At 32.0% G+C, this 19,642-nt stretch overlaps 3 protein-coding genes and 1 long non-coding RNA gene across 5 annotated transcripts; all 4 read right to left on the reverse strand.

Annotated features, from left to right (window-relative positions):
- Positions 1 to 265: 265 nt before the first annotated feature.
- LOC106320982 (calcium sensing receptor, chloroplastic-like) lies at positions 266 to 2,415 on the reverse strand. Of its 2 annotated transcripts, XM_013759316.1 has the most exons (7): positions 2,349 to 2,415; positions 2,084 to 2,230; positions 1,905 to 1,978; positions 1,599 to 1,819; positions 994 to 1,134; positions 756 to 887; positions 266 to 672 (listed from the first exon to the last, which is right to left on the reverse strand). In XM_013759316.1, exons 4-7 carry the CDS (start codon positions 1,661 to 1,663, stop codon positions 666 to 668), a joined length of 345 nt encoding a protein of 114 aa, XP_013614770.1. In that variant the 5' UTR covers positions 1,664 to 1,819; positions 1,905 to 1,978; positions 2,084 to 2,230; positions 2,349 to 2,415; the 3' UTR covers positions 266 to 665. The 2 variants fall into 2 exon arrangements, with proteins under 2 accessions (XP_013614770.1, XP_013614769.1); XM_013759315.1 differs by lacking the exons at positions 2,084 to 2,230; positions 2,349 to 2,415 and having other exon boundaries at positions 1,905 to 1,992.
- A 2,706-nt stretch (positions 2,416 to 5,121) lies between these two features.
- Positions 5,122 to 5,937, reverse strand: LOC106320980 (malate dehydrogenase [NADP], chloroplastic-like). Its single transcript, XM_013759313.1, has 3 exons — positions 5,765 to 5,937; positions 5,594 to 5,687; positions 5,122 to 5,337 (listed from the first exon to the last, which is right to left on the reverse strand). Exons 1-3 carry the CDS (start codon positions 5,935 to 5,937, stop codon positions 5,122 to 5,124), a joined length of 483 nt encoding a protein of 160 aa, XP_013614767.1.
- An 819-nt stretch (positions 5,938 to 6,756) lies between these two features.
- LOC106320979 lies at positions 6,757 to 8,388 on the reverse strand. Its single transcript, XR_001265980.1, has 2 exons — positions 8,071 to 8,388; positions 6,757 to 7,824 (listed from the first exon to the last, which is right to left on the reverse strand). It is a non-coding gene; the product is annotated as an uncharacterized LOC106320979 (long non-coding RNA).
- A 10,445-nt stretch (positions 8,389 to 18,833) lies between these two features.
- LOC106320981 (glutathione S-transferase T3-like) lies at positions 18,834 to 19,526 on the reverse strand. The gene is made up of 2 exons (XM_013759314.1): positions 19,189 to 19,526; positions 18,834 to 19,068 (listed from the first exon to the last, which is right to left on the reverse strand). The coding sequence occupies exons 1-2, from the start codon at positions 19,524 to 19,526 to the stop codon at positions 18,834 to 18,836; spliced, it is 573 nt and encodes a 190-aa protein (XP_013614768.1).
- Positions 19,527 to 19,642: the final 116 nt, after the last annotated feature.

Consider the following 19,642-nt stretch of genomic DNA (forward strand, 5'->3'; position numbering starts at 1 on the left):
ATAGATCCCTAATTTTGACACTGATTATGGGTATTGAGCAAATTCTCCCACTAAAATACTCTTACCACTTTTTATGAAATGGATACTCGGCAAAAAGATGGTGGCAAAAACCAATCTCTTAGATAATAAAGTTGAGCCACACGCAGCCATACCAGGTAACTGATTAGTTGTATCTATCTACAATTACAACCACAATCCTGAGTTATCATAAATTTACAATTATATCCCAAATTATTCCTACCTTCACTGTATGCCCAACCATCTCTGTTTATTTGATCATTTCTTCTTCTTCTTTCAAAGTTGGTTCCACTTCTGATCATCGATGTAAAAGACAAAATAATAATTCGAAAATCTTATCAAAAGATCTCTCAAAGTTGAGATATAAAAAGGAATATAAAACAACACTTGCTTTAGCTGATGATACATTCTCTTGTTTTTATTCAGTCGGACCTAGGAAGGAACTTGGTTCCTGATCTAGTAACAAACCTAGAAACTGCCGGGATAATCCTGGATGGAGACAACACCTGTGCGAACGAGAAGTTGTAAGAATCAGTGCCTAACCGGCTCTGCAACCATCCTCTCCCACCAGAGAATCCATCAGTAACGATCCATCAGTTTTTAAACCCGAGAACCTTTAACGTTTTCGCCACTATTTTAGCGGAGTCCTAGTACCTACGAAACCAATAAAAAGATCACATGAACCAAAAAAAATTCACAAATGTCTTGTAAAAAGAGCAAAATATAAATACACTCACGAGTCCATGATGATGATGTTGGAGCCTTTGTTGATTCTCTTGAGGTAAGATATCTTTAACGCTGCTATTTCTGCTTCGACACGTTTTGAGTTCCTCACGATTCCTTTAACTTTGTTCGGTAGCTCTTCTAATCTGATAATCATAAGAAGAAAAAAAGAGTTTTCTTATTTATTTTTTTTGGGCTGATTCTTGTAATGAAAACATATTTAAGAACATAACTTACACAAAAAAGACTTACGGAATGGCGATCATACTGTTCTTAGCATTTGAAGGGAGACGAGGAATCCCAGATTTTTCCTTTTCTTTCTCTGATCTTATATCCACCATTAAGTAGTTCTTGGAACAAAGAAGATCAAGTGTTTGAGCCGGTGTGAGGTCGCTTAAACCCATAAAACCACAACACACAGAGTTAAAACTCAGTCAGTTCTCAACCCTTTTTTTGGCTAGCTTGAAATAGACTCTTAGATACAAAACAGAGCACCAATAACCAAGTAACAAAAAAAGTCATCATATTCATTAGTAATCAGATTAGTTTTCATCACAAAATGATGCGATCAGATTTTAACCACTAAATAAATGTTGTAAGTGCACATCTTAGACTTTGAATGTTCATAAACCGCAATACATCAGAATTAACAGTAACAAAAATCTCTATATATATATATTTTGTTACTATTAGGATCATATCGCAATTTTTCTGCATGCTGTCATTCAGACCCTTAGCACTTATTGAATCCACAGAAACCAAAAGTTACACTAGAGAATAGTAGAATTAAGACAAAAAGAGTTTGTTTGTTTACTAAAACTAGCAGATGAGATGATAATGCATTGTATAATGCTTACCTGCACAAACTTGGCAAAAGCAGGACCAAGAGGTGAACCGTTGTATAACGCCATGCAAGCTCCATTTATCAAGGAAGCATAAACGAGCCACGGACCCATCATCCACCCAAGGTTGGTCGGCCAAGCAACAACATCTCCTTGATGAACATCCATATGGCACCAAGCATCAGCAGCAGATTTCAGAGGAGAATTGTTGGTCCATGGGATAGCCTGTGGCTCACCTACACCAGAAACGCAAAACATAGTATTTCAACATCCACATCTCGTCTTCATACCATGTTGCAGTTTTTTTTTCATTCGGCTTACCGGTGGTTCCTGATGAGAAAAGGATGTTCGTGCAAGCTCCTGCTGGTTTCTCTACAGCAATATTTTCCACGCCTCTGAAAGCACAGTAAAAATATATGTGTGAATTCGTTTTATGACACTAAACAAGTATCAGAACTTATCTATTGGCTATTATTATCAGGTGAAATGTAAGATTTTACCCAGATGACTATCTAAAACTCCTCCCCTTTCAAGAAAACGTTCAGGAAGAAGAGATAAGAGAACGATGATGAAACAGATAAACGCTACGATCCATGTGGGTCAGTGGGTGTATATTCAAGTGAATTCTCTTCTTCTGCCATTTTTTTCTGCATCTCGAGATGGAGACAACTCTTTGTTATTTATTATTATATATATAAAGCAGAGAATAAGAAAGGGAAGAAGTAGAGGGTAAAGAATAGAGGGAAAGAGCAATGTGTAGGTTACCTTGTATAGTAAAAAGGCACAAAAACTTTTCTTCAGTCTCACGCAATCACTTAAAAAAAATAAACAAAGAATATGTATTTAGAGACCAAACAAGACTTGAACTGCTTTATTCACTTAGGCAACAATATATGACTTATTACACTTTATTTTCAGTTTTTTTAAGTGTTTTTTTTTTCTTTTTGTCTCTCTGAGGTGTCCAAGGTGCTGGAGGAGGTGGTCTGGCTGGTGTTGTACGAGGTACGGCAATAATAGTAGGGACAATAATAGTAAAAAAACAATAAGATCATGCTTTAATATTATATAATAGCTATAATATAGTCCTCATATAAAATATAAATGTTCTATGACATTTATATAACATATGTTTGACATGTTAATTCTCCGTTAATTAATACTCAACATTCAATATTCTGAAAAAAAAAAGATCGGTTTAAATTTGTGAGGTCAATAATATAGTTGGATAACCATAGAAAAAGAAAGATATTCTATTTTCACCATATAAATGTCAAAACCACAACACAAATTGTTTTTTTTAATATGTGAATTAGTAAATAATAGTACGAATTAACTGGTATCCATATAGTTTGTCATATGCTAGATACTTTCGCATTAATTTGCTAAGATTACTTCAACCAAAGTTAAAAAAATGTAAACCAAAAAGTATAATATTTAATAGAGATATTATTAAAATTTACATGTATTATTTATACCATGTATAAACAAAAAAATGTAAATAAGTAAATTTCAAAATATTGTCTCCATTGTAGAAGATTGGTGTTTTCAAGATATATACATATATATATATATATATATATATATATTTAAAAAAAAAAGGTTATCCCTGCGAAGTGATTTGTACACATGTCGTAACTACAATCATTCCCGATAAAAAAATGATGACATGCCACTAAAAAATATGACATGACACTAAAAAAATGACATGGGTTTAAAAAATAGTAATATATCATCATATAAATGATGACATGCCACTAAAAAAATATGAAATGACAATAAAAGAATGACATGGCTTTAAAAAATAGTAATATAGCATCATATAAATTGTGATATGTAAAATTTCCTTATAAAAACTTATATTTTTCTGCAAAAATTTTAAATATGGTAATGACTAATAATTCATATATCATCATTAATGTTAATTTTACATATAAATATTTATTTTTGGTAAAATATTATAATATATTATTAATTCATATATCATTAATTAAATTATATATATATATATATATATATATATATATATATATCTCGCATTAATAAAAATAAGCTAAATATGATTACAAATATAAAATTTTACGTCAATTTATATATCATATTTGTATAAATATAATTGTAAATATGCATCAAAAATACAAAACCAAAGTAACTCTAATCCATAAAAAAATATTAATAGTTAAGTATTTAAAATTTATTTAAATTTATATGTTCATCTTTATTATATTAATTAACCAATTGATTTTCCAGTTTGACATATTTTAACTAAAACAAACAAAATATCTAATTTATTGGCATTTATATTTATTAAAAAAGTTATACCAAATCAAAAGAAATAAGATTACAAAAATATGTTTATGGTTTCTTTATGAATCTAAAAAAAATAAGATAACTAAAACAAACAAAATATCTAATTTATTGGCAAAACAGCTTTCTTTATGAATCTAAAAAAAAATGGGTTTTAAAGAAAAAAGAAAAGAGATGTTTTTTTTTTGCTTACAGGAACCACATAGGAAGAAGAAGACAAAGCGGTGAGTGTTTGGTTTCAAGCCATGGGATGTTCCTTCAAATCCAGGCTCGTCATAACCGGTGAAAGTTTGGATTTTGATTTGTTTTCCTGAGAAAATGAACAAAACCCAGAAAGCCCATGATCGATTCTAGTCCCGGAGTGTTGAGCACCGATTCCACACACAGCTCTGAGAGGTGAAATAGCATCCATGTCTGTCTACAGAAGGAAGAATCAGAAGTTGCAGAGAAGAAGATGAAGAGATTATTATTGAGATGAAGAATACGAAGAAGAAGAAGAGAGAAAAGTGGAGAGAGAGGGTTTTGATTGAATGAGAAAAAGCAACAAAAGTTGGTCACTTTATTGACCTCTCGAAATCAAAGAAGAAGAAGAACACCAATGAGTAGTAACAGTTTATGCAGAAACTTGTTGTTCTGTTCTAATGCTTTAGGTGGGGTCCTTCTATATCCAACTGGATTCATTATTATTATTGACTTTATCCAATCCATTTTACCCTTTAAATTCGTGATTCGCGCCAATAATTAATTTTTCACTTTACTGTAATTAACGCTTATTCGACCGGATTTTCAACTTAATTGTCCTGCTTAAAATTTTTGTTTGAAAAAATATTATTATTATGAATTTATCAGATAGTATTGGATGATACTATGAAAATAGAGTAATTTTCACTCATAGTCGCTTTATAACTTTTTATTACACCACCAATCACTTATTGCTCTTACGATAGTTTTAACCGATTTTTACGTATTTTTTCCTAACTAAGAGCATGTTCAATGGAGGAACCTCTAATTAGGTTCTTAGTGAATATTTAAGTAATAAACTTAAGTTAAGAACTTTTGTTAAGAAACAATGATTTTGAGTGTTCCAATGGTAGAACCCAAATAAGGGTTCTTAAAAAAAAAGCATATACAGAGAGAGGACAATAGAAGTAACTCAAACGAGACTATAATAGACTCTCATCAAGGCGAAATATGTATACGTTATATTTGGTCAGAACAAAACAGCACGTTCCATTCAAGGTCCTCGAGGCTTTGCACCAATCAGAAGAGCCCAGTCCACATCTTGAAACACTTCATATGGATATGTTCCTATATCAACTTCTCTCAACAAGGGGAACAAGGAATCCTCCAGCTCCATTGCAACACCTTTGAGGGCTTGGATTGATCTCTCTGATCCAAGAAGTTTCAAAGCAATGGGCTGGTTTGGTCCTAACACTGAACCTGAAGCAAGCTACACAAGAAAAACAATAAGATAAGATCAAATGATTGGTAAGTAAAGTAATCAAATCTAAAGGAAGGACTTACTTTGAAGAGAAGGTTGTTTGAAATCATGCCTGCAGCACCTGAGACTGCGATATTGATCATCTTCTTCCATGATTAAGTCTCCTCCTCTTGTAAACACACACGTTTGGTAACTCAAAACCAAAAAACAAAGAGTTTTAAAGGTTGAAACTTTACAACTGAAACAAAGAGAAAGTAAAGATTACAGCTTTGAGGTCAGAGGTGAGGTAGAACACTCCATAACACTCTTTCTTCGTCTTCACCGACCCATTTTCTTGAACCGCGACAGGTGCTTGGCTACTTTTAACATAAATTCAAAACAAGCATATGATCAGATAAAGGTTGAAACTTTATTTGAAGAGTGTAAAGAGACTTACTTCTGAGAAAACAGAGCAAGAGATTTGGAGATGGAAGTTGTGTGGAGAGGTGGAGGAAGAAGAAGATGGCGAAACTGGTTTGAAAGATGCAACTTGGAGGAGATGCGAAGCTGAGACGAAGAGCGGAGGAAAGGCGACGTCGTTTTGGGGGTTGAAAGCTCAGACATGGCCATTATCGCACAGACACAAACTGTGAAAGTGAGAACTGTTACGGAACTATGGAGAGACAGAGAGAGAGAGCGCGCGCCAAGACAGAGAGGATTAGAGAATCCATAACGGCTCTTTCCTCCTACCTCCTTCGAGGAGAGATCCAGGTCCATCATCTAACAATCAATCACACAATCAATAGACTAGATATGTTCAACGATTGTCGGTCAAACCTACGAGAGAGGTGACGACGCAGAGATCGCCGTGGAGACCACCGACGGCGAAGCGGCCGAAACCCTCGGCGCGGCCGGCTAAAGCTCCGAGGTTGCAATCGACGTCGGTGTATGATAGTGTGGTCATCGTCGACTTCGGGGAAGAGAGAACACATCCTTCGTCGGGTTGAACTTTTCTTCACCGACCAAAATCACATCTCCAATGCCCTATCAACACGCGTCCACTAAGAAGCGTGTCTTGAAACGTTTAATTAAGACCCGACTCCTAAATTAATTACCATTTTTCATTTATTTTGATTACTTATTAGCCTAAGAGCCATACTTAAGAACCCTGAATGAACATGATCTAAGCCTAACTATAAAAGATTCTAGTTTCCTTTTGTTTTAATTATAATAAATATTAAAAGATTATTTGACTTTTTGCTATCCTTTTGTAGCCGTACGTTTCTTCTCCCACAAGACCAATGATGTGCTCCAATCTTCTTCTTATCTCCAGGCACCGTTGCCAAAAAAACCAGAAATCGATCGGGAAAGGTCTTCGTATTCTCAGTAAAATTTGATATAGCTCCGTCGCCGGCTCAATCCCCGGCTCTGTTTCTGAGATCTTTCTTTGCAGTAAGTCTTCAATCCATCGTCGTCACTGTGCGGTCACTCCATGCGCCGTCGCGTCTTCCTCCGCGTCTTCAAATCGGTGGCTCGTTAAGCTCTGTTGTGCCTACCTCTGCGATCTCTCCTCCTCTCCAACCGTCGATGAACCAAACGGGGGTCGATCCGAACTGTCGAACCTCTAATGGATCCATTCCAAACCAAGTTTCATATATTTGCACAACTAGTCCTTTAACTTTCAACTTTTTACAATTTAGCTATAAAGTTGCAGATTTGCACAGTTGCTTTTCAATATGGCTCAACACTTGTAATTATGCAATACAACCTTCTACTTTACGAAGATGCGATATAATCTTAAAATAAAAAGCCAAAACCATGAAATACATTATTATCACTTAAATATTAGCTATATGCATGACGATTCCTAATGTACATATGTACATGAACCAGTGTACAAATTTTTTTAATATATACGTACACCAATTAGATTGTGCAAGAATTCATATGTATACCTGATGAATTTGCTGTATATAGTTGCAATTTAAATATAAAATAGTCAAGTATACATATTTTTTACTCACATGTTTGATATATATTCTAATTACGTGTACACATGTACAATAGGTATAATGTACACAATGATCAGTAAAATTACATGTACACATGTACAATGCGGTAAATTTTTAAAGCAATTTAATAAGATTGGAAGTTTAAGGTATATTGTAAAAGAAGCAGAAAACTAGAGGACCAAAAGTGCAAAAAGATGATACTCCTCCACTGATGTTGCTTGAGCGATCTTCTTGCCTTTAACAGACGACGAAGGCGAGCCGGCTACGACGGAGCAGAGACACGACAGCGAGGCTTGATTCCAATGACACAGCGAGGCTTGATTCCAATGACGGCGAAGGCTGAGAGCATGACCCATAGGTGGAGAGGTCTTGGGCTTGATATGTGGAGAAGCTTATGTCGAGGAGACGCAACGAAAAGCAACGACCACAGGCGGATGAGACATCACAACGACGAGATATTTGAGGGAGGAGCTGAGCAGGGAGAGGAAGAGGCGAAGCTCTCCGACTGTACAGACGAAAGATAGAGAGATGGCATCAAGATTTTATATAGAGTGATTTACACTTAACAGCCTAGATGGAGAAAGAATCAATAAATAAGGTCAAAAATTCAAAATGTAAACTTTGAAATCTAGAATGGAAAACAATGAGATCTGTAAGATTTTGTTAGCAACTTTGTAGAAAAGCACACTTTTAATGAAAAACATTTATAGAGAGGATTATAATTAAATATGTGAAAAGAGATTGTACTTACAAAATTGATTGCAGCGGCGTTAGAAGATGCAGTAATGGTGGAGGAGTATAGTGATAATTCGAGAAGTTGTGATGAAGAGGCGAGGGTTGGATCTAGAGGAGAAAGAGAATTATTGATGTGGAGGATATTCATTATAAAATCAATGGTTTCACGGGCGAAATTTCAGAGGAGATCTAAAAAAGAAAAAGAAAAGAAACAAGATGTGAAGAAGAGGAGAATTGGGACCCACTAATTGCAATATAGTTACGTTTTGGTTAGTAAACCACAACGAAAACTGAACAAAAAGCCAGAGAAAGTGTGTGGGTAGAAGAAAGTGACCTATGGTGTTATTAATAAGTGTAAATGTGATCTATTATGTAATTTTTTCATGAAAATATTATGATTTTATGATTATCAATTAAACAAAACGTTATATGCATCACTGTCAGGGTCGCCGCATGAAACGTGTTGCTGACTGTGTTTGAGGCTTTTCCTCGTTGGATACGGTCCCACTTGCCTTATTCAAATAAGAATCATTTATTGCAATGCAATAGCTTAATTGGAAGATAAACCATATTCTAATCAAATTAATTAAAGAACTAATTATCATTTTCTATTTGGCCTAACAAAATCTGTTAATTTCCATTCTCTAAATGATTGATTTTCTTATTCTCTTTTTATACATTTTTAAAATAGGATGTGTATCTTGTTTGAAATATATAAGTATATTTTAAATTTTCATTTTCCGCACGTGGTCAAACATTTTTCCATTAGATTATCTTAAAACATAACAACGTTTCCAATCTCAGAGAGATTGTTTGTGAGCTGAAACAGAGAGCTCTTTGCCAACCTATATCATGGAGTACCCCTCGCAGTGCAATCACAGATTTGTTCCCTGTGTTTAAATCGATAAGACTTTTAGAGTCTGAGAAATAGACCACGTCTTTAATTCCAACGGACATAGCCTTCGAAAGGCCTGAACGCAGAGCCAAGGCTTCTGCTGCAAGAGCTGACACAATGTAGCGTCCATTGTCGGATCCTTCGAAACAGAGTGTGCCTCTCGAATCTGTACATACCCAGCCGAGTCCACCTGCAAGAGAAGAAGAATTCCAAGCCGCATCCGAGAACAACATAAAGGAATTTTCCGGGACCTTAGGAGTTGTGCTCGAAGCATGAAGATCTTTAGGTGAAACAGAGTTTTGTTTTCGTGGAGGAAGAGACTCCTGCCACTCTTTTGCCGCCTTCAAAGCTTCTGCAACTCACTAAAATTTGATTTATTTGCATTATCAATGATATGATTTTTTCCAGAATATATAAAAGTTAAAAAGTTGAAAAAGAGTAGCCTATAGTTTCATATAATCTTTTATTCATTCGGCCGAAATATAAGAGTCCAGGGAATCCAAGAGCAGCCCACAGCTTTTAATCCAAAACAACGTATAGAGACAGAACTTATATTGTGGCAAATTATATAAAATTATAAACCAAGAAAGTTACTAAACCAGTCTAATTTATTTTCTACTAGATATGGACCCGTGCGTTGCACGGGTTTTATTTGATGTTTTAGTTTCAGGAACACAAAAATAATAAAAAGAATTTCACATTAGTTTTTGTTTTTTCATTATATATTAGTGACTTATTTTAATAATAATAATTTATTTTCTTCGATAAATTTTGATTAGTATTTTTGTTTCAATAATCACAATGTTTTAAATAGTGTATTAATTTTTATAATAAATACCTCACTTTTATTTTTTTTAAATAATATTAATTGTAGTTAATTAAAACATATAAAACCGTGAAATCTCTATATTTTTTATTCCTTAAGAAAAATTAAAAATAGCAAAATCCAAATTTTAATGTTACAGAACACCAATCAATATGTATTTTTGATAGTCATCTAAATATAAAATATATTTCTAGATAAAACATTCGAGGTTGATTAATTTAGCATCCATAGTGTGATTTTAACCTCTTTTTCTATATATATATATATATATCATATATCATTAAAAAATTCTTGATATATAATATTTTGTAGAAAACCATTGTCGTTATGTTTTAAAAATCTAAAACTTTGTAGTTATAGTAATTTATTATAAGGCGGCGTATAATTGTAAAACTGGACTTGACAAATATAGACAAACTTTTTTAAGTTTTGACCTTAACTCTTGTTGAGAATCATTTGATAGCAAATCATATAGGGAATAGATCTTTTCAGTTTGAAATGTCATCTTGCATATGTTTGTCTATGAATAAAAATTCATTTTCCCACATAACTTTGATTAGGATTTCTGCTTCAATAATCATGTCGTCTAGTTCTTTTCTTTGATTTAAATTCTTTAGTAGCATGACTTAAAATAGCATAACCAATTTTCTTAGTAGCATAAAGAAATTTGTTTTTTCACGTAACGTTCGGTTAGTATTTCTGCATCAATAATTAGTAATTTTGTTCCATTGCAAAGTCTCTTTCTTTGATTTAGATTTCTTAGTTGCATGACCTATAATAGCATAACCAACTTCATATGTTGATAAGAACAAACACACATGAACATAATTATACATAAGCATAATAGTCACATTAGCTTTCATCATTAAATTACGTACACCCGCATATCATTAATATGTGCAAACGCCTAAAAAATAATATGCGAAGATGAGAAAGAACATGCAGAAATATTCACCTAATATTTTCTAGTATCACTTATTATGTTTGATATCAAAATATTAGAAGTGATAAAATATGAGAAAGCTTAATCATATAAATAGATGTGAATAGTTGTAGTTTCTTTTGGTTTATGATTTTTAAAAAGGAAATTAACTATTTAAATAAGAAAGTTGATTATTTATAAAAAAACTATTTGAAATAATTATTCTATAAATATTTTTTTAATAGGATTTGAAGAAAGGAAAACTACTATTAAACACTATTTTACAATTTCTACTGTTCAAGATTATAGAGAAGAACAATTACTATCAAATGTTTGTTTTTACAATTATAATTCTTTATAAATTAAGAAAAAGTTATTTTAAATAAATTTTTTGACAATTTTTTTGTTTAAAATTTTAAAAATAAAAAGCGGTAAAATGCTATTAAATAGTGTTAAAATTACTTTTAAAAAATCATCTCTTATTAAATACAATTTTTTCCTTATTAAACTTATTTGGTAATTTTTCTTTTTAAAAGAATCTGGTGATAAACATGATATTATAAATAATTTAATTAACATATACAAACTTTTCCTTATTTTTTGTCAGCTATTTTCCTTATTTGTTTTTTGTTGATAATGGACATGATATTACAACTTATTTAATTAAAAAGATGCCAATAAAAAAAATATTAACAAAAATATATTTATTATAATTATATAAAATAAATGATGCCATAGTACTTTTCTCCTTTTTATAATAAAAAGGAAAACATATTTGTAAAAACTAAAATAAATGATTCCATAGTACTTTTTTTATAATGTAACCAAAACATATTTGTAAAAATTAAAATAAATGATTCCATAGTAATTTTCCTTTTTATATTATAACCAAAATAATTATATAAAAAACTATATGGTAATTTTCGTTTTCCAATTTCTTTTTATTATCTAAGTATATATATTTTAGTAATTATATATTTAAACACATGTAAAATTATTTGAAGAAAAAATTACTATCAAGTAATCTTTTGTTTAGGAATTTAAAAATTGAAAAATTACTTTTAATTATAGAAAAAGTATATGATAATTTTTCGTTTTTCAAATTACTTTTAATATAAAAGTTACTGTTTTTTAATCTTTACAAAAAAATTTAAGAAGATTATCTTTTCTTTATTATGAAAGTAGGAAAATAGGAAAATCAATGTTAAATATCGCACAAATTTATTTTGGTATATAAGTTTTGTAAAAAAAAAGATAATTACTATTTTAAAAATTTTTTTAATTAATTTAGCTTCGTTACACATGTCGCAATCTAAAATATATAACTGATATGTGTCGCGATCGTGTTAATTAGTAACTTTGGAAATTAAGCTTAGTTCATTCCTTGCAGTTTTGTCTAATGTATTATAATGTGCAGCTTCTCATCATTCAGGAAGACTTCAAGTCCAAAAACTACTGGAGACAAAATAGAAAAAAAATTATGTGGTTTCTGCAGTTTCTACCAATATCGTTGATTTACTTATAATTTTGGTAGATCATTTACCTCTTTTAATCATTTAATTATTAAATTTATTATCTTTGAAAGCCTATGAACTACAGTTGATACGATTGGTAGAAAACTCAAAGCTTTTTTTTTTTTTTTTTTTTTTTTTTTGTAATTCTGGTATCTGGGCAGCCACCTTCCCAACTATCTCCCCGTAGGGGGTCCAGTACCCCAACGGAAGGGATGTTAAATCCGCTGTGGCCGGGCCTCGAACTCGTGATGGCGGGCACCTCAGCCGAGGTTCCTATACCACCAGACCACGAGGCCCGGTTAACTCCAAGCTTTTGCTAATGCTCAAACATTATTTTGGTCATATCAATGGATCTCGTGTTAGATGTTTTTGGTACTTTCATGGCTTTGCATTTATCTTTCCATAGAAAATAATATTTATTTTTATAAGAATAAAACAATACTTTTGAAGAAAAATGAAGCGTCTTCTATAGACCAACTAACTCCAGCAGATGACTTCAAAATACTTTGTCATTTATAAACAACTATGTACAATTAATCATTGCTTGGTTTCTTAGCATTGTATACTTTTTCGAGTACATGATCAAAAAATTATCATTATGTTCTTCAAAACAAAAATGCACGTCGAATATTCTCAAAATCATTGTGCGTACGCGGGCTAGACACCAAGTTTATATATTTAATCAACAAAAGGTCAATTGATGAGTGGAGAATAACAGATGACAGTCGGGGACTTCCGAATAAGAAGTGCACACCATCTGAACTACTACCACCAATTGACAGACATATGGATGGGTTTACACCTTTATATATTTCATCACATTTTTGATAATTACCGATGTGGGAATCTTTTAGTTATCATATCATATTTTGGCCCAAAAGGCATCGTTTGACTTGTGATGGGCTTCTAACCACACCACCACTTTGATATGAATTTATTTTTTTAATTAGGATTTGAAGAAAGGAAAACTACTATTAAACACTATTTTACAATTTCTACTTTCAAGATTATAGAGAAGAACAATTACTATCAAATGTTTTTTTTACAATTATGTTTTCTTTAGAAATTAAGAAAAAAATATTATTTTAAATAAATTATTTGACAATTTTTTGTTTAAAATTTTAAAAATAAAAAGCGGTAAAATGCTATTAAATAGTGTTAAAATTACTTTTAAAAAATCCTCTCTTATTAAATACAATTTTTTCCTTATTAAACTTATTTGGTAATTTTTCTTTTTAAAAGAATCTGGTGATAAACATGATATTATAAATAATTTAATTAACCATACAAACTTTTCCTTATTTTTTGTCAGCTATTTTCCTTATTTGTTTTTTGTTGATAATGGACATGATATTACAACTTATTTAATTAAAAAGATGCCAATAAAAAAAATATTAACAAAAATATATTTATTATAATTATATAAAATAAATGATGCCATAGTACTTTTCTCCTTTTTATAATAAAAAGGAAAACATATTTGTAAAAACTAAAATAAATGATTCCATAGTACTTTTTTTATAATGTAACCAAAACATATTTGTAAAAATTAAAATAAATGATTCCATAGTAATTTTCCTTTTTATATTATAACCAAAATAATTATATAAAAAACTATATGGTAATTTTCGTTTTTCAATTTCTTTTTATTATCTAAGTATATATATTTTAGTAATTATATATTTAAACACATGTAAAATTATTTGAAGAAAAAATTACTATCAAGTAATCTTTTGTTTAGAAATTTAAAAATTGAAAAATTACTTTTAATTATAGAAAAAGTATATGATAATTTTTCGTTTTTCAAATTACTTTTAAAACAAAAGCTACTGTTTTTTAATCTTTACAAAAAAAATTTAAGAAGATTATCTTTTCTTTATTATGAAAGTAGGAAAATAGGAAAATCAATGTTAAATATCGCACAAATTTATTTTGGTATATAAGTTTTGTAAAAAAAGGATAATTACTATTTTAAAAAAATCTTTTTAATTAATTTAGCTTCGTTACACATGTCGCAATCTAAAATATATAACTGTCATGTGTCGCAATCGTGTTAATTAATAATTTTGAAAACTAAGCTTTATATCCCTTATATACTAAAGCACAAGTCACTCAACCAATCAAAGTTTGCCATATGAAAATTACATTTTTCAAAAAAAAAATTAGACAAAACAATTGATTTCATCTCTATTCTCAACGTAAACAAAGAACAGTTTTTAAATTGTTTGCCACGATCTCCACCATCCTACATTAAAATCAGTTATGCAGCAAATTTGCTTATAAAATGGTTTCGAACTGTTAATTTCTCCCATGAAGTAACTAATGCTTTCATCTCTCTCAGAATTTAATTTTGATATCGGCAAGATCCTATCTTCTTTGTTTTTCTTCTCTGGATGAATCTTCAGTCTAACGGTGGTGTATAGTTTCGTTAATGAATAAGTGATAAAATATTTTAAGTCGTAGCAATTAACTATGTTCTGTTGTGCAGTTTGAATTCCTTTTGTTTTAATTCTTTCTTTTTTTTTTGCAGAGGAATCATCAGTGTTCCCCCATATTACACGAAGTTGACAGCAACTTACATGAAGACTCTCCCCGTTCATGTTTTGATTAATAGGTCAGATGCAAAACCTTTCAACTTTTTTGTTTGAACATTACCTTTCCACTATTGAAAGAAGAAATAGAACATTACCTTTATCTCTCAAGCATTTTTCTATATTTTATTTTCTTTAAAGCAATCAACACGTCAGTAGGAGAAAGATATCAAACTATTGTTTCTGGTTTTGAGTAGAAGCTAATCAAAGAGAGGCTGAAGAGCCTGATAAAAAATTTGTCAAAAAATAACCCACTAATAAATTCAATAATAATTGCAAAGAAATTCTTATTAAAAACTGAGTATGAGTATCTATTTACATTTCATTTCATCTGAAAATAAAAATAAACAAATGCATATGATTGTAACTGGTTCTGTCACGCTGTGATCTTTTTAATAACAAATATAATCATATATAAACTTAAGAAAAATACAAATTTATGTCTTCTTTAAATAATATTGTTTGTCATTGTTTATGGATTTATATTTTAGTTACTTAATAAATATGTTGGCTTTGTTTTTCGTGGTCTATTACAAGTTGTGCATTAACATAATTTATTTATTCAAAATTTGTTATTTTCACAGTTTCATTTGTAACCATTCATTCTATCAATGTTTTGTTCATAACTAATAATACAATAGTCAATATTTGATTCAGATACAAACATCTGTGTTCAGTTAAAATTTAGATTGGAAAATGTTAAGGATTATAACTATGCCCATGCATAGCATGGGCCAAAATACTAGTAATAAGATAAATAGCAACTTTGTATTATGTTTTTGACTCATGCTATATAGGATATGTACCATATTTAACATCTATGATTGTTCCAAAGCCCACAATTGGGAGAATAGAAGGATCTTAAGAGGTATGAAAAAAATTAGAAACCCGAAACCCGAACTGAACCCGAATCCGACCTGAGATATAACAATACCCGAATGGATCTTGTAGGATGATATAAAAAAATCTGAACCCGAAGTGTTATTAACCGAACCCGAACGGGTAACCCGAAAAATCCGAAATTAATAGTCAATATAAATATTTTGAAATATATATATAAGTATTTCAACTATTAAATTCAATATTTGTGGTAATATGAGATATAATAATAAATATTAAAATTTTAATAAATTCTTTAAGTACACAATTATTTATAAATAATTATTTTATAATTTGCTAATTAAAATAAAAAGTCTACTCTCTATACGACAATACATATTGTTTACAAATGATGTTCGTTTTCATGGTTGATTTAACATTGTATTGCTATTTTATCGATTTTAAGTGTAATAGATTAATTTTTATTTAATTTAGATGTTTTTCTTTATGTTTTGTTTCAAAAAATTTGTTTTTTACTTCGGTTATATCCGAACCGAACCGATATAATCCGAACCCGTACGATATATGATTACTTTATGGGTTTTAGGATGCAATACAATTTTGAACCGAACCCGAAGTGTTATTATCCGAACCCGACCCGTACTAATAAATTTTTAGTATGGGACCTAGGAGCGTAAACCTGAAAATCCGAAAACTCGAAAAACTCGACCCAAATGCCAACGGATACCCGAACGCCGATGCCTAGGTACGATTAACAGTGTTATGCTTTTATATAATTTCAAAATCTGTCATTTTATCATAAGCCCACAACTTGGAGCCCAGTTTTGAAAACCGGTGAGTAGGCCTGGGCATTTTAACCTGGACCCGAAGACTCGACCCGGAACCGGTCCAAAAATATCCGATCCGGACCCGACCCGAAAGTTTACAAGTACCTGAACCCGATCCGGACCCGACAAGACCCGACCTGGAACCGAAAAATTATGGTTATTTTACAGGTTTTAAAATTATAGATCCGAACCGACCCGGATCCGACAAGACCCGACCTGGAACTGACCCAAAAAATTATAAGCACCTATATGGGTCTAAACTTTCAGGACCCAAGGACCCGGGCCCGATAAGACCCGAACCCGAACCCGACCCGAGGACCTGGATGCCCAGGCCTACCGGTGAGACTTGCCTATCATCGTCTCAACAAGCTTCATTACTGTATATTGTTTTTTTTTATAACCGTGGGCTCTCAAAGGCTTTCTAGGTCCAAAGACTAATCCCACGAAACCCACAGCACTCCACATTTTCTTGCGGTTTAATGTTAGCCTGGGTGGTCAATGCTACTCGAATCAAGGGCGGAAGCTTCAGCTGGAGCCCCTTTACCACTAGGCCAAGGCAACGAAGAAAAAAAAAACATATATGCCGCAAACTATAGATATGCAAAGTAGCTCTGGGCACGGATCATATATTCGGATTTTTGAAGGTATTTGTGATTTGCTTCATATGTTACAGATAACTAATTTTCCGATTTGCTTTACTTCGGAAAAATATAAATACTAAGAAAAACGTATCCGGAAAATAAATAAATATTTACGAATATTTACAAATACTTACAGATATTTCATATATTTTGATTAGAACAAATAATCTTAAAAATCTGTTACAAAATTTTATTATAAAATGTATGTTTACATGATATATAAGATAAAAACTAAAAGAAGTAGCGAATTTACATATTTCATATATAATTTTTACATATAAAATTTTAAATATAGTCAAAATATACATGTATTTATATATTGACGAATCGAATCGAATATCCGCTTTTAAAATTTTTAATATTTGTGATTTTCTTCGATTTTAACGGATATTGATTTTTAGTATTTGTGCTTCGATAGTTTACGAATATCCAAAGTTTTCGGATCAAATCAAAACGAATAATGAATTGAATCAAATTTAACGGATAAAATGCACAGTGTTGCAAGTGGCTTGGTCAACTTACCCATTGGTTTAATATTGATATACCATGATTTTGACCCACTTTTACCCATGGTATTTCTATGATTTTACTATATATATCTATGTTTTGGAGTCTTTTAGGTATGTTTTCAGGTTCAAGGGCATTTTGGAGTAAAGTGACGTTTTAGGTGCCATTATGGAGCTTAAAGGAGAGTTTTCCCGAGATGACTATAAAATCAGACGTTAAGGTCGACATCCAGAGATACATATCGATCGATACACATCCTGTGTAATCGATCGACGACGCATCCGAAGAAACGATGACGAGATACCCCATCGATCGATGTACGCCTAGTACTATCGATCGATATCGAGCGTGCAGAAGAATAATAAATATTCTCAATCGACTTGAAGCCCAAGATTTCCCATTATTACAATAATGCCCCTGACGAGTTTTTAACCTAATTGAACTCAGTATTTATACCTTTGCCTATGTGTTTTGGCAAAGTATGCTTTTTACGCTTCTTATTCTTTTACTTGCTTTGTTCTAAGTACATTTCATTAATCAATCTAAAGTATTCTTTTCATCTCATTCTATATTCATCAAAGGTTATAGAATCCTAAGATCTAGAAGAAGATACAAAGAGATTTGTTATCTAGAGAAACTTAATTGTTTAATCTTCTATCTTATGAATCTCTATTATTACCTTGATGCTATGAATCACTTAGCCATGTCTGAGTAGATTCCTTTGTTAGATTTAGGGTTCAAATAGTTATGAGGGATTAGCTCCAACTATAGATTGTTGAGTTGCATACTCATTATCCTGATGAACCCTAATGAACCCTAATGCTTATTCTAGAGTAGCTAACTAGAATATGATCTTGGAAGGGATTTAATTCATAAATCATTCTCCTGACATCATCTTGTATAAGCTGAGATCCTCTAGGGTTAAGCGAGAGCCGGTCTATGATCTTGGTGAACATATATTCAATTCGATCTGAAGCTATATCGATCGATACTCAAATAGAGTAATTGATCGACGACAAACATATCGATCGATACAATCTGTCAAAACATCGATCGATATTGTCGGCAGTCAGATCAATAGACGAGTCTAATAAACGACAGATATTAGACAAATCTAAGATTACACTAGACAGATACATAGCACACATTACACAAACCTACACGACGACAACAAGTAAGATTTTAATACATCAAAAAGAGACATAGAATTAAGAAACTAGAAGAGTTGGGCCAACAGCTTGTTCTTAACAGTTTCTTCACTCTCACTTAGTGGATCCTTCTTAGCTAGTAGAGTATCCAATATCGCCAGCTTCGACAGTTTCTCCTTCTTGTCGAGTTCTTCCATCTTCCCCTCCATAATGGTCTTATAGTCCTCAATATCTTTTCCTTTTCTATTGTTCCTGCTTGCTTTCGCAGCCTTGATACCTTCAGGACGCTTTGGAGTTTCGGAGCTGTCCTCAACGACATGTGCGCTTTCAGTTTAGGAACTGGTCTCACCACTCTTTCTCTTTGAACCGGCCGGCGTAGGTGTGTTCAGGCTTATCCACTTTTGTTCATAGCGCAGGACACACCACGCGTGCTCGAGGGTGAACTTCTGTCCCTGATTAGAGTAGAAGATTTCATGAGCACGCTTTAACATGTCTCTGTCACACTGACCGCTGGTTGCTTGTCTCTCTGCAGCAGCGAATGCAACACAAAACTTGTTCGTCTGATCATTTATTCGGTTCCACCTCTGCTTACAATGAACATTCTCTATCTTCTCATTCATCATTGCTGCAAAGAACTCATCGACGCGTTTCCAGAAGGTCCGTAGCTTCATAGAATTGCTGACAATAGGGTCCTTTGAAGTGTTAAGCCATGCACTTATCACAACCTCATCATCACGCGGCGTCCATTTCCTTCTCACCATACGCTCCGCAGGTGTGTCCTGAGGTTGGGATGGAGCTCAAACTGTTGGGAACTGAAAGGAGGGATTTCGGAGGTTCCTATGTCCACACTGGAAGGAAAACTTTCATAAGGAAAGTT

This window comes from Brassica oleracea, unplaced genomic scaffold (assembly GCF_000695525.1).
Source record: "Brassica oleracea var. oleracea cultivar TO1000 unplaced genomic scaffold, BOL UnpScaffold01160, whole genome shotgun sequence".
Lineage (NCBI taxonomy): Eukaryota > Viridiplantae > Streptophyta > Magnoliopsida > Brassicales > Brassicaceae > Brassica > Brassica oleracea.